At 47.2% G+C, this 15,594-nt stretch overlaps 1 protein-coding gene across 1 annotated transcript; it reads right to left on the reverse strand.

The window, feature by feature from the left end:
- Window positions 1–3,150: 3,150 nt before the first annotated feature.
- LOC119331196 (methyltransferase-like protein 22) lies at window positions 3,151–5,891 on the reverse strand. Its single transcript, XM_037604366.1, has 10 exons — window positions 5,739–5,891; window positions 5,509–5,589; window positions 5,346–5,420; window positions 5,202–5,275; window positions 5,005–5,107; window positions 4,795–4,845; window positions 4,195–4,348; window positions 3,777–3,921; window positions 3,571–3,676; window positions 3,151–3,477 (listed from the first exon to the last, which is right to left on the reverse strand). Exons 1-10 carry the CDS (start codon window positions 5,866–5,868, stop codon window positions 3,209–3,211), a joined length of 1,188 nt encoding a protein of 395 aa, XP_037460263.1. The 5' UTR covers window positions 5,869–5,891; the 3' UTR covers window positions 3,151–3,208.
- Window positions 5,892–15,594: the final 9,703 nt, after the last annotated feature.

Below are 15,594 nucleotides of genomic sequence, written 5' to 3' on the forward strand. Positions count from 1 at the left end.
AAAAAACAAAAACCCCAGCCACAGAAATGCTGACGCGTGGATGCCTATTGGTCCCGGTTGGTGCCACCAACCGGGACCAAAGGGTCTCCTGCCTGGACTCCGCGCACAGGCCACGTGGAGGCCCATCAGTCCCGGTTCTGGATTGAACCGGGACTAAAGAGACAGGGCATTAGTACTGACCCTTTAGTCCCGGTTCAGGAACCGGGACAAAAGGCCCTTACGAACCGGGACAACAGGCTCTTTTTCTACCAGTGGTGAAAGACGGTGAAGGGAGCAGAAATAAAGATCAAGGGATTATGTGAACTACCAACTTTCTTCAGGGTAATAAAATGGATTTATTTTTCTTTTTTCAACCAAGTAGTTCATTATTTGTAACTTACCTACTATTTTCTTTTTAATCAACATTTTTTTTCGAATCAACGCTTTTGGTCTATATTGAACAGCAGCAAGGGAACCTACAAGATTTTTTCTTTTGTTCCCCTGAGAAGCTACAACTAATTTTTCAGGGGTTTTCAGTATACCAAATGTGCCTCAATTCAAACGCATTCTTAAGTCTCTTTCCCAAGCATCAACTATATCCCATTTTCCTGTAGTAGGGATTTATTTTTCCCAACGCACTTGCCTACTAGGTTTATTTCACCCCTGAGCAACTACTACCGTTTTGGTTTCAAGGTTCTGAGCAACTACTTTTTTGTGCAGAGGCCAGGTGCAAGGCAGTAAACAACCTAAAACAACATCAAAAAGAGATCGGCAGCTTTAGCAACATAATCAGGTTCATTAGGGGGCAAGAAGGGCGGAAAGATCCAAGGTGTCTAAGCATGTAGCATACACATGGGTACATTGAGAGTTCCAACTAGAACATAGGGTTTGTGAATATGTTGACAGGAACAACCAGAACCTGGGTGCCTGAAAAGGGAAACCATTCGATCTTTATCCAACGGCCATGAACAGATCGCGGTACTCAGGTACAAGTCAGACAGTGTTGCCAACACATTCAGCACTGTCCTGAGGTACCAGGCCCAGGATATATATCGTTGCCCCCGCTCAGCCTAGGCTATTTACCCCCACTGCTTAATTTTTCTGTCATATAAAGCCTATCTGCACATGTGTGAGTTGCTGCCCATGTAGAGAGAATACGAGCAGGCAGATGCATACGGGCAGTTGCTTGCCAAATCGCCGTTCCTAAGGAGAAAAGAAATACGTGCGCTACTCATCAATCTTTCAATCAAGGTAAGCCCTAGGTTCAGTTCTCATTTTTATCTTCTAATTTTCATATTTTCAGTCTATTCTGATTCCGTGTTTAAAAGGTACAAATTGGTAATTAGGTTGATTTAATCTTGCTTTATGTAATAATTTCATATGAATAAGTTTGAGCATATGGGAGTAGAATAAATCTCTGCACTGTGTAATATTCTACCTTCATATACTTCAATTTATTTAGAAAGCTAATGGACCTTTTTTTTTTGCAAAATCCGCAACTGGTAGTATACTTGAAATAGTCGATCTATCTGAGCAAGCTTACTCGGGATCCATCTAAAAGAAGGATACTTGCATATTTTAATATCAATCATCTAAATGGAAGGTAATGTGCTCAAGCTTATATTTTTATCAGTCAACGTTTACACTCTCTCTTTACATTTAAACGCTTTTATTTTTCCTGCAGCTTGAAGGCTAGAATTCACGGACGTGCCAGCAAAAAGGAACGACATATTCATATTTCTCAAGTTATTGTGCCTAAAGTGGTTAGTTTACTTTTATTTTGGCAATGATTTTTTTTCTTTTCTTTCACACTATATGTATGCTTTGTGTGGTCAGTTTCTTGAATGATCTAGCTATTAGTTCCCCTGCAAAAAAAAAAAAAAAAAGATCTAGCTATTAGTTCGTATACACGTTTCTGAAGAAGAAAAATTCTATACCTCTTTGCCCCCTCTCGTGTTTCATCCTGGCTCCGCCCCCTGGATGCATGCACTATATTTGGGATATTGTGATGAGGTACGCTAGCTTACTCCTGGAGGCCGTAGTGCAGAAGCAAGCACAAGTCACTCACTTCACTCACTGCTGGACCAGGTAACCCAATTGCTTGGCTGGAATGTCATACGCCGAGCACTCCCTGTACGTACCTCAAGCTCAAGGCCAACACCAACTGGTTCCGAAGGCCAGAGAGAAAGACACCGACAGGAAAATGTAATAGGGAGCCTGAGTTGGCCGAAACATGACTCCTGATCTAGCTGTGATACTGGCTGTGATGCGCTTCTTCTTATGGTACACAGTTAAATGTCACCCGATCTAGCTGCTCCTTGCTGGGTATCAGAGTCGCAAATTTTATCAGTGGACACAATTGTTGTCTATATATTTATTAACACGAGTTTGAAGAGGACATGTATATATTTATCATCCACTCAATGCATCTGTTTGGCAGGCTCAGAATGGAGGTACATACACATAGGGGAACTGGCGCCATCCATACATCTTACTTAATGTATTTGAACTGACATTTTGCTACCCATGTTGATGCTCTGTTGGAAGCCAAACTAATGGACATTTGTACCCTGCTGTACACAGGACCTTACCATCGATCCAAACTGATGGGACAATCATACCTATTACCTAGCGAACAGATTCATTCCTGGAGTTGCCTGTTTCGCTTTGGATTTATTTATGCCAGTGTAGTCCCTACAATAATGTAGTAAAAACTATCGTTTCATGCAAAGATAAATTCAGAATTTGTGTTTACATGTATTTTCATTGGATACCCGAAAGACGTTGTTTTCTTTGAATCTGATAATATACTGTAATGTTTCTTTCCAATGAAGCACGATGTAGTTTTCTCTTTGATGTCGCCGTAGACAATTTTACAGGACCTCGGTCATTAAGCAGGTACTTTGATCCAACTGTAATTTTTGACAGTTTTCAGGATTCTCCACCAAACCAGTTTGATGTCAATCCAGGAAGCATTATAAGAAAATCTTCTATACTTACAAATACACCACCACATCACTTGTAACTTAAGCAAGAGGGGTTTCTTGTTGGCAATCCAAAATCTAGCGCTTGATTCAAACGAATTGTCAATAGAAACACAAAATATCTAGCAATGTCTAACCAAAGCTCATTAGACACAGCCAAAGAAAAGATAAGGAAGATTCATGATCAGAGCAAAACAGACAATCTTCAGACCTTGCAAGGTTTCTTTTCTATAACTTGTCTTTGGTCATAAGCTGGTTATTATCCAGCGGCCACATGAAGATGTGTATCCTAGGGGGAACACATAATTTCCAGACAGAATGAACATAAACAGTCTGAACTCCTCTAAAATTTGTAAACCGACAATGCTCTTTTTAGTCTGGCCAATACATGAGCTTCCACATCTCCAGATCCTTCCTCTGTTGTATTCTCTGATGTACTGAGGAACCCTCGCAAGGTCTACCTGCTCCCCCACAAGGCCTGGTTTCGATGTAGCATTGTCCTTGGCTCCACATCCTGGAGACAATGGGATTGACCGGAGGTTAGTTGAGATAGCCTGATGGAGCAATTATTTTGCCATCTTGTCGGAGTATCTAGCAAGGATGTTACCATCTTGAACCGCGAAGAAGCTTCGAAAATGCTTGTAACCATTGGGCACGACGTCTAGTTCGTCCAGGCTGAAGTTGTACCTCTTCTCCAGGGTCAAGTACAACACCTACCAGATGAAAAGGAGAATCTGAGTCTTCCTCTCAACCATCTTAACTAGCTAGATTTCTATGATTAGATAATGGTTGTCAGTGAATATACAATGATACCTTCTTGGCACCACGTGACATAAGCTGCCTCACTGCGTCGAAGAACATATCGGTCAGATTGTCACTGTAAATAACATCTGCAGCGAATAGCAGGGTGGCTTGCTCAGCCTCCTCGATTTCACTTGAAGACCATGAGTATATCGAACTGCATTGGAGGAGATGTAACTTAAGCTCGGTGACGAGGAACATTTACCAAAACTCAAAATATTCAATAGTCCATCAAATGTCTGTGCACAGAGATTATGCATTAAGACAATGCATGTCCACACACGTATGTATTCCTTTTTGTTTATTAGTAACTGGAAGTGATAAAGCAACTTATTGATTTTATTCTTGAATATGCTGCCTAGAGATCAGTGTATTGTGGTGCATAGTAAGCAATAGAACAATCATGACTGCAATCGGTGTAGAAAAAAACCTTGGATCAGATGCATCATGTGTACCCACTGGCGGAGGCCATGACATTTTCCAGTCCAGTTCCCATACATGGACTTTAGCTTCATCAAACTTTAGCATGCTAGAGTTGAGACGGACATTAGCCAAGCAATTATCGAGGATATGATTGCCTCTATCTGTTCATTCCCATTGGTAAATAAAATATGTAAGGATTGAAGATAGCAACATGGCACAAGAAACTTTGATTGTTCCATGGATTACTCTTTCGGGGTGCATGTAAAGTATCATGTCAAATTTTCAAAATCGAAACATTCAGACTTTCAGATATTGTACAAGCTTCCTAAATTATTAGGTGTTATGACTGAAATGGACGATTTGACAGATATCCTAATATATATGACATTACAATTTACAAATATGACCATACAAATGAAATGTTCAGACAGTAAAGAGCAATACAGAAAAATTAAGTAATGCGTACTGGAATTCAGATAACACTGTCAAATTCGGTATTGGTGGTGCTACATGGTATTGGAACAGAATGATCAAACCATACCTGTTGGACTGACTGCGGAACATGTAATTCTACTGCCAAATTGTACTTAGGAGGAGGATTAAGTACCTGTAATGAAAATCCTTCTAGCAACTCGAGCTTGTGCCAACCCTACCAACCCTGGCAAACATTTTGCGATTACATGCATATCGTTAGTGTTCAGGAACAATCCGTACTGCCCATACAGTAACCTCGTACAGAATGCTAACATAACGTAAGCGGCAGATGAAGCAAAGGCGGTAGGACTCTGTATCAAGAAATTTCATATCGGGCCATCACCTGTGCCAGCACCGATTTCCCTGGTAATAACACCGTCGAATTCAGACGACGTGAAGCTCTTGTGCAACACAAAGTCAGTTAACAGCATGGCGGCCTTCCAAACCTGCAAAGCAACAACAAACAGCAGAAAACAATGGTTCACAGGCGATACAAAGACGAGAAGACGCTAGGAAAACCGGCATGGAAAGCTCTCTAACCTGAAGCCCGACGCTCCGAAGCGAAGAGGTGACGCCGTGCTGCACGGCGAGCACATGATCTTCGCTTCTCCTCCCTGCATTCCAAGGAGGACAAAATAATTGGCGACTCACCGGCAATGACAGCTACGGTAACAAACGACTTACTCTCCCTGTTCCTTCTTCTCCGGTGGAGAACGAGATCCCCGTCGTCGTCCACAGCGACAGCGTCAGGTGAGCCACCTTCTCAACGAAGCCGAGAAACAAGTCAGCACAGCGAGCAATTCACCATCCATCAGCTACGGCAAGAGCAATGCAATGCAAAACTCACTCGCTGGCTCATAGGAACTGCTTGTTGATGCGACGAGCTCGCGCCCATCGCTACCCTCGCCGTCGTCGCCTCCGGGTATCTCTAGAAAACATCAGGTGACACGTCAGCACGAGCCAAGCCGACAACCTCGTCTGGAGATGAACCAAGAAGCGGCGCAGTAAAGGTATATGATGAAATGCGCCTGAGAACAGAGGAGGGGGCGAGTGAGTTCGGGCTGCTGTGCTCTTTACCTAGCGGGCGGGAGGAGAAGGTGAAGCGGGAGAGGTAGAGGCCCGGGAAGCGGGGCGGGCAGCCCAGGTGCACCTCGCTCATCACCTGCTCCTCCTCCGCCTCCGCCTCCAAGCCTCCTCCGGCTTCCATGGCCGCAGAGAAGACGCCCCTGGTTTCCTCTGGGCTCTCGAGATGAGAGACTGGAGGCGGAGTGGAATAGCTTTGTGGTGTCATATTGGGCCGCGCAGTGTATGGGCTGACCTTCCGTCCCGGGCTTCGGCTTGCGCCTTGCATCTTTTTGTTGCAACCGTGCCCTGCTCAGCAAAGTTGTGGTTGGGCTATCCCACGGCATGTGGATTTTGAGCAATAAAACTTGGTTTAACCCCTCAAAAAAAAAAGTGGTGGTTGAGCTTATGGGACACCGTAGCTCCGGGGAAGGTAAAAACACACATGTGGCGGCTTATTCGGAATGGGCTTGCCGTGGGCACCGAACTTCAGAGGAGGAAGATCAAGGAGGGAGTTTTCTGTGTGGCGTGCGGGAGGGAAGAGACGAACTATCACAGATTTTGGGGTTGTTTCATGCAACTAATATGTAAGATTTGGTTGCATGAACCACCGGACTGCATTCTGCAGGTTGTGTCAGACGAGATCCCTAGTTGGGAGACTTAAATGAAGTTTTAGTAGTGAGTTTCAAAAAAAAAGTGGTGGTTGGACGCATCAAGTGGCGTGCGCTGGGCTTACCCCCTTGAACTATATGACCCCACAAAGATGCCCAATCTTGCTAAGTCAATTACATTGGTGGTGCTACAACTTGGCGAAAATCTTTCACTTTGATGCTAGAAGTATGGTGTGCATCAAAGTGGTGCAAAATTTTGGCATTGACATGCAAATACAGTGCTTATCTCATTTTATGCGGAGTCAGTGCTGACTAGGAGCATGGGGCCCGCTATCAGCCACTGGACCAGAGAGAAAGGGTGAGGTGCATCAAGTGGCACGCTCCCAGCACACCCAAAATGCCCGCTTGGTTTGCCCCTGGTACCACTTAATTAGTTGCTCCCGCCTCCGGCTCCCATCGCCCCGTCTCTCAAGGGAAGATATTATGCGGAGACTGGCAGCGAAGAGGAGCTGGGTTTTGTATGGGCTGCTCTTCCTTCATGGGTATGCTTGGGCTCTTTTTGTCGCTCACTAACGTGGTTAATGGGCCAGCCAAATATACATTACGCAACAAGAATGAGTGCTAGTGCAGAGGGCTGGGTTTCATATAAGTCGCTTTTATTCTAATCTAAAAAATGTTCACAAATAAAAAATTATTCGTGGATTTAAGAAAATGTTCATGAACTAAGAAAATGCTAACTAATTTGGAAATTTTTGTAAATTTTAAAAAATTATGAATTTTAAATATATTCATGAACTCAAAAAGAATTTACAAATTAAAATTGTGAATTTTGAATGTGTTCTTGTATTCAAAAACATGTCCAGAAGTTTTAAAAGTAGTCACATATTAAAAAAGGACAAAAAGGGGAACATGAAAGAAAAACAGAAAAACAGAAAAGAAAAGTAAAAAAAAACAATTAAGACAATAGAAATAAAAATCTTGTGGAACCTTCTGAAAATTGTGCTTCTTGAAACCGACGCTCAACAGTTTGTTGTCCACAAGCATACTTTGCCTAATGGACCAGCCCAAAGCCAATCGCTAGTGAGCGATCCGCATGCAGTGCTCACATATAGTTTGTGACGCCCATACAGGGCCAGTTTCTTTTGGGTGATTCTACCAGAATCGCCACTTCATACTGTTTTTACAATCCTAACTAATTAGATCATAATTAGATAGAATTATAAAAAAATTAATAGAATGGCAATTATGAAAGAAGCTGGAAAGGAGGGTGATTCTGAGAGAATCGCCCAAAAAAACTGGCCCATATTGTCGGTTGTAAGGGCTATGCTCTTGTCGCTCGCAGGTACCTACGTTCAGACGTCCCTCTCGCTCAATGGTAAGCATGGGGTGGACCAGTCCATTATCTCTGACTGTTAGCTTCTCTAGCATATGGCGTAGCGTACGCATGGTTTTGCTTTTTTTTGGTTTCCAAACCAGTTTTTGTTTATACTTTAGCTTGTGAATAGATTATTACTTGATCATGAGAAGTTTTATGATGAATAATTATTGTTATAATAATGATCATAAGCATGATGCTTTCATGTCCATATTTTCTTTTATCGACACCTCTCTCTCTAGAGTTGTGTGAAGGAAATATGCCCTAGAGGCAATAATAAAGTTGTTATTTATATTTTCTTATATCATGATAAATGCTTATTATTCATGCTAGAATTGTATTAACCAGAAACTTAGTACATGTGTGAATACATAGACAAACAAAGTGTCACTAGTATGCTCTACTTGACTAGCTCGTTAATCAAAGATGGTTAAGTTTCCTAGCCATGGACAAGAGTTGTCATTTGATGAACGGGATCACATCATTAGAGAATAATGTGATTGACTTGACCCATCCGTTAGCTTAGCACTATGATTGTTTAGTTTATTGATATTGCTTTCTCCATAACTTATACATGTTCCTATGACTATGAGATTATGCAACTCCCGAATACCGGAGGAACACTTAGTGTGCTATCAAACGTGACAACGTAACTGGGTGATTATAAAGATGCTCTACAGGTGTCTCCGATGGTGTTTGTTGAGTTGGCATACATCGAGATTAGGATTTGTCACTCCGATTGTCGGACATGTATCTCTGGGTCCTGTCGGTAATGCACATCACTATAAGCCTTGCAAGCAATGTGACTAATGAGTTAGTTACAGGATGTTGCATTACGGAACGAGTAAAGAGACTTTCCGGTAATGAGATTGAACTAGGTATTGAGATACCGGCGATCAAATCTCGGGCAAGTAACATACCGATGACAAAGGGAACAACGTATGTTGTTATGCGGTTTGACCGATAAAGATCTTCATAGAATATGTAGGAACCAATATGAGCATCCAGGTTCCACTATTGGTTATTGACCGGAAGTGAGTCTTGGTCATGTCTACATAGTTCTCGAACCCATAGGATCCGCACGCTTAACGCTCGATGACGATCGGTATTATGAGTTTATGTGTTTTGATGTACCAAAGGTAGTTCGGAGTCCCGGATGTGATCATGGACGTGACAAGGAGTCTCGGAATGGTTGAGACATAAAGATCGATATATTGGAAGGCTATGTTTGGACATCAGAATGGTTCCGGGTGAGTTCGGGCATTTACCGGAGTATCGGGGGGTTACCGGAACCCCCTGGGGAGCATATGGGCCTTAATGGGCCTTAGTGGGAGAAAAGAGAAGGCAGCCTGGGAGGGGGCGCCCCCCCAGCCCAATCCGAATTGGGTGGGGGGCCGGCCCCCTTTCCTTTCTCCTTCTCCCTCTTCCTTCTATTCCTAGTTGGACTAGGAAAGGGGGAGTGAGGGAGTCCTGGATTAGGGGGTGTTCGGGTAGCCGGACTATACCTTCAGCCGAACTCCAGGACTATGAAGATACAAGATTGAAGACTCTGTCCCGTGTCCGGATGGGACTTTCCTTGGCGTGGAAGGCAAGCTTGGCGATGTGGATATTCAAGATCTCCTACCATTGTAACCGACTTTGTGTAACCCTAACCCTCTCCGGTGTCTATATAAACCGGAGGGTTTTAGTCCATAGGACAACTTCATCATACAACAATCATACCATAGGCTAGCTTCTAGGGTTTAGCCTCCTTGATCTCGTGGTAGATCTACTCTTGTAATACCCATATCATCAATATTAATCAAGCAGGACGTAGGGTTTTACCTCCATCAAGAGGGCCCGAACCTGGGTAAAACATTGTGTCCCTTGTCTCCCGTTACCATCCGGCCTAGACGCACAGTTCGGGACCCCCTACCCGAGATCCGCCGGTTTTGACACCGACATCGGTGCTTTCATTGAGAGTTCCTCTGTGTCGTCGCTTTCAGGCCCGATGGCTTCTTCGATCATCAACCACGATGCAGTCCAGGGTGAGACTTTTCTCCCCGGACAGATCTTCGTCTTCGGCGGCTTCGCACTGCGGGCCAACTCGCTTGGTCACCTTGAGCAGATCGAAAGTTACGCCCCTGGCCATCAGGTCAGGTTTGGAAGCCTAAACTACACGGCTGACATCCGCGGGGACTTGATCTTCGACGGCTTCGAGCCACAGCCAAGTGTGCCGCACTGTCTTGATGGGCATGATATAGCTCTGCTGCCGAACAACGCCTTGGAGGCCGCACACGCATCGGTTCCGACCATTGATTCAGAGCCCACTGCGCCAATCGAGGATCAGCGGTTGGACGCCGCCTCAGGGGCTGCGATCTCAGAGGCGATCGAGCCGAACTCCAGCCCCACACTCCGCATGGCCCGTGACTCCAAGGAGCCAGATTCCTCTCCGAACTCCGAGCCCCCCGCGCCCCCGCCGATCGAATCCGATTGGGTGCCGATAATGGAGTTCACCGCCGCGGACATCTTTCAGCACTCGCCCTTCGGCGACATCCTGAATTCTCTAAAGTCTCTCTCTTTATCAGGAGAGCCCTGTCCGGACTACGGTCAGCAAGGTTGGGATACGGACAATGAAGAAATTCAAAACCCACCCACCACCCACTTCGTAGCCACTGTCGACGACTTAACCGACATGCTTGACTTCGACTCCGAAGACATCGACGGCATGGACGACGATGCAGGAGACGAACAGGAACCAGCACCTGTAGGGCGTTGGAAGGACACCTCGTCATATGACATATATATGGTGGACACTCCAAAGGATGGAGACGGCGATGGAACAGCGATGGACGATACCTCTAACAAACAGCCCAAGCGCCGGCGTCAGCGGCGCCGCTCTAAATCCCGCCAAAGCAAAAACGGTGATTCCGGCACGGGAGATAATACTACTCCAGACAGCGCCGAAGAACACCCCCTCCAGCAAAATTCGGCACAGGAGGACAGAGAAGCCAGCCCTCACGAGAGGGCGGCGGACCAAGAGGTTGAGGATGATAATTATACGCCTCCCTCCGAAGACGAGGCAAGCCTCGACGACGACGAGTTCGTCGTGCTAGAGGATCTTGCCAAACAAGAGTGTTTTAAACGCAGGCTCATGGCCACGGCAAGCAGCCTCAAGAAAAAGCGGCAACAGCTTAGAGCTGATCAAGATTTGCTAGCTGACAGATGGACTGAAGTCCTTGCGGCCGAAGAGTATGAACTCAAACGCCCCTCCAAGAGTTACCCAAAGCGCGGGCTGCTACCCTGACTAGAGGAGGAAGCACCTACATCACCAGCGCATGACATGGCCGACCGGCCACCTCGTGGCCGCGACAGAGAGGCCTCTTGGCCCTCCACTCAAGCCATGCCCGGCACCGCGTCAAGCATACTAAGGCATGGGAAAATATGCCCGACCTGCGCGACATCCTGGAGGACAAGGCAAGGCAAACAAGATCGATCTACGGATCGCGCAGGCACCCCACGGCACGTGACGGTGATCGTCACTCCGGACGCAATGAATCCGGCCGGGCCGAACTCAACAGACAAAGCTCCTTCGAGCTGCGTCGTGATATAGCCCAATACAGAGGCGCCGCACACCCACTATGCTTCATAGATGAAGTAATGGATCATAAAATCCCTGAGGGCTTCAAACCCGTAAACATCAAATCATACGATGGCACAACAGATCTTGCGGTATGGATCGAGGATTATCTCCTTCATATCCACATGGCCCGCGGCGATCATCTACACGCCATCAAATACCTCCCACTCAAACTTAAGGGACCAGCCCGGCATTGGCTTAACAGCTTGCCAGCAAACTCAATCGGTTCTTGGGAGGACCTGGAAGCCGCATTCCTTGACAACTTCCAGGGCACTTATGTGCGACCACCGGACACCGATGACCTAAGCCACATAATTCAGCAGCCAGAAGAATCGGCCAGGCAATTCTGGACACGGTTGCTAACAAAGAAAAACCAGATAGTCGACTGTCCGGACGCAGAGGCCTTAGCGGCCTTCAAGCATAATATCCGTGACGAGTGGCTGGCCCGGCACCTGGGACAGGAAAAGCCGAAATCTATGGCAGCCCTCACGACACTCATGACCCGCTTTTGCGCAGGAGAAGACAGCTGGCTAGCTCGCAGTAACAACTTAACCAAGAACACTGGTAATTCGAATACCAAGGACAAAAGTGATAGGTCGCGTCGGAACAAACAAAAGCGTCGCGTTAACAGCGACAGCAACAAGGATACGACAGTTAATGCCGGATTTCGAGGCTACAAATCCGGTCAACGGAAACAACCATTCAAAAGAAAAACTCAGGGCCCGTCCAGTTTGGACCGAATACTCAACCGCTTGTGCCAGATACATGGCACCCCCGAAAAGCCAGCCAATCACACCAACAGGGATTGTTGGGTGTTCAAGCAGGCAGGCAAGTTAAGAGCCGAAAACAAAGACAAGGGGCTGCATAGCGACGACGAGGAGGAGCCCAGGCTGCCGAACAACAGTGGACAGAAGGGATTTCCCCTGCAAGTGCGGACGGTGAACATGATATACGCAACCCACATCCCCAAGAGGGAGTGGAAGCGTGCGTTACGGGACGTATATGCGATGGAGCCGGTCGCCCCAAAGTTCAACCCATGGTCCTCCTGCCCGATCACCTTTGATCGAAGGGACCACCCCACTAGCATCCGTCACGGCGGCTTCGCCGCATTGGTTCTAGACCCAATCATTAACGGATTTCATCTCACAAGAGTCCTCATGGACGGCGGCAGCAGCCTGAACCTGCTTTACCAGGATACAGTGCGAAAGATGGGCATAGATCCCTCGAGGATCAAGCCCACCAAAACGACCTTTAAAGGTGTCATTCCGGGTGTAGAAGCCAACTGTACAGGCTCAGTTACACTGGAAGTGGTCTACGGATCTCCGGATAACTTTCGAAGCGAGGAGTTAATCTTCGACATAGTCCCGTTCCGTAGTGGCTATCACGCACTACTCGGGCGAACCGCGTTCGCAAAATTCAACGTGGTACCGCACTATGCATAGCTCAAGCTCAAGATGCTAGGCCCTAGGGGAGTAATCACGGTTAATGGGAACACTAAACGCTCCCTCCGAACGGAGGAGCACACGGCAGCGCTCGCAGCAGAAGTGCAAAGCAGCCTCTCTAGGCAGTCCTCCAGTTCGGCCTTCAAAAAGCCGGACACTGTCAAGCGCGCCCGGAGTACCCTACAACAAGACCGCCTGGCACGTTCCGAGCTAGCGTAGCAATGCGGCCCCAACCCTAGCCCTCGCGATATAGCAAAACCAGCGCTTCGCGTACATAACTACGCTTTTGAAATACCATGGGCACAGGGGAAGGGGCACTATCACGGCACGCCTGAAATACGGCTTAAACCGCACCAGGGGCTGCCAGATTCCTTCTTTTTTCTCTTACTCTTAGGACTCCATACTTCGGACAACCCGTTCGGCAATTCAACTGCCGCACAAACGATGCAAGATCCAGGGAAGCAGACAAGCCACGCCGCATTATGAAACTCCCAGGTGGTCTCTATTGCGAGCAGTATACCTGTTTTTTAATACAATTCCGCGGCCTGCCCCTGGCCAGGACATGTTAAATAGTCCAATTTATTTTGCCTATCACACTATTTGTATCGTTCCGCTTTCATAGCAGCCTTTCTATAAACAATGCATAGATTTTTGTCTATTTTTTGCATTACCCTCTTTTTATATATATGTTTATTAATAACATGCTGCATCTGTACACTGTGGTACGGCAAAATATGCCAGGGGCTTCAGTACCCATCAATATGGCGTGAGAAGTCCGTCCACTTTCACAAGTGCGGCACCCCAAACTTATAGCACTATATGCATCGGCTCCGAATCATGATTTGGGTCAATAGATGGGTTTGCCCGGCTCCTATGTTTTGGTGCCTTACGTTCCGCTATATCGGCTAAGGTAGCACTAGGAGAACCACTGCGATTGTGCCCCAGTTGAGCTGGGCCGATCACCTCAGTGGAGAAAGCTAAAACTGACTGTCATGATGAGGCGAGAGACCGGTCGCTGTTCGAGAGGTTTTTCGAGTCCTTAAAGGCTTATGCCGCTTCGAGCGAGGAACCGGCTTTGTCCGGCCAAGGCGTGGATAGCGCCCCAAACTCGGTCTTCCGAATACTAGGGGCTTCACCGAAATTTAAAATTATAGAGTTCTATGGCTAAGTGAGAGTGTTCAAGCATTATAGTCCGATTGCCTTGTTTGTTGTGCTGACCGCCTCCCTCGACGGACCCAATCATGGGAAAAAGAGCGCTCAGGTTTATCCCGGACACCCCAGCACTAGTGGCATGGGCGCAGAAGCCGATGACTGGTCATCTCTCAATTTTTTGATAAACGGCCGCACAGAAAGTAATATTTTAAATTCAAGCATTGCTTAGCGCATATGAACAAGTTTTCAGCGCACAGGATAACACAAGCGAGTTCATTCAAAAATTACATCCTTGGTACATTCATCCGCCACAAGGCGGGCACCGGCAAGAACATCCTTGTAATAGTTCTTGGGCTTGTGATGCTCCTTCCCCGGCGGTGGCCCGTCCTTCACAAGCTTCTCACCGTCCAGCTTACCCCAATGCACCTTTGCATGGGCAAGGGCCCTACGGGCACCTTCGATGCAGACAGAGTGCTTGATGACCTCGAGCCTTGGACAAGCCTCCACCAGCCGCTGCACCAGTCCGAAGTAGCTCCCAGGCAGGGCCTCTCTAGGCCACAGCCGAACTATGAAGCCCTTCAGGGCCTGTTCGGCCGCCTTGTGGAGCTCGACCAGCTGCTTCAGCTGGTCGCTCAAGGGCACAGGGTGTCCGGCCTCAGCATACTAAGACCAGAACACCTTCTCCGTCGAGCTGCCTTCCTCGGCTCGGTAGAATGCGGCGGCATCGGATACGCTGCGGGGAAGATCTGCGAATGCCCCTGCAGAGCTCCGGATTCGGGTAAGTAACAAGTAGTTTACTTTTATATGTCTGCTTTGCATATAGAATGCCTTACCCGCCGCTATCTTTTTCACCGCCTCCAATTCCCGGAGGGCCTTCTGGGCTTCGGCCTTGGCAGATTTGGCAGTTTTAAGGGCCGCAGCGAGCTCGGACGCTCGCGTCTTCGAGTCGAGCTCCAAACTCTCATGTTTTTGCATGAGAACCTGAAGCTCTTGCCGCACCTCACCGACCTGCGCCTCAAATTTCTCCCGCTCGGCGCGCTCCGTGGCCGCTTTCTTCTCGGCCTCGGACAGCGCCTGCTTGAGGGTCGCCACCTCAGTTGTGGCCCCTATAATAAGCAGTATACTCCTGTCATTTTTTGCAATTGCGCCTTCCTATAGGCATTTTTTCTATAAGGTATCTCTTACCTTCTTTCTCCTCGAGCTGCCGTTTGGCAAGGCCGAGCTCTTGCTCGGTCCGCTCGAGGCCCTGCTTCAGGGCACCCACCTCCGCAGTCAGTGCGACGGTGGCCAGCAGCGAAGCCTGCATACGTATATTGACTCCTTTTTAGTTAGACTCCTGTGATATTTAATAGATCCCCTATTCGGCTTTTCTTTTCGAACGCCAAATAGAGCATCAGGGGCTACTGTCTATACGGTAATATTTTTACATATTTTTACTTACCTCAAAGCCTGTTAGAAGGCTAGCACAAGCTTCAGTTAGTCCGCTTTTGGCGGACCGAACCTTCTGGATCACCGTACTCATGATGGCATGGTGCTCCTCATCGATGGAGGCGCCCTTAAGCTCCTCCAGCAGATTGTCCGGCGCCTCCGGCTGGACGGAGGACACTGGCTTAGTAGGCTTGCTCCTCTTGGCAGGAGTTTGCCTACCGCGGTCCGGAACCGTTGATGATTC

This window comes from Triticum dicoccoides, chromosome 7A (assembly GCF_002162155.2).
Source record: "Triticum dicoccoides isolate Atlit2015 ecotype Zavitan chromosome 7A, WEW_v2.0, whole genome shotgun sequence".
NCBI classification, from domain to species: domain Eukaryota; kingdom Viridiplantae; phylum Streptophyta; class Magnoliopsida; order Poales; family Poaceae; genus Triticum; species Triticum dicoccoides.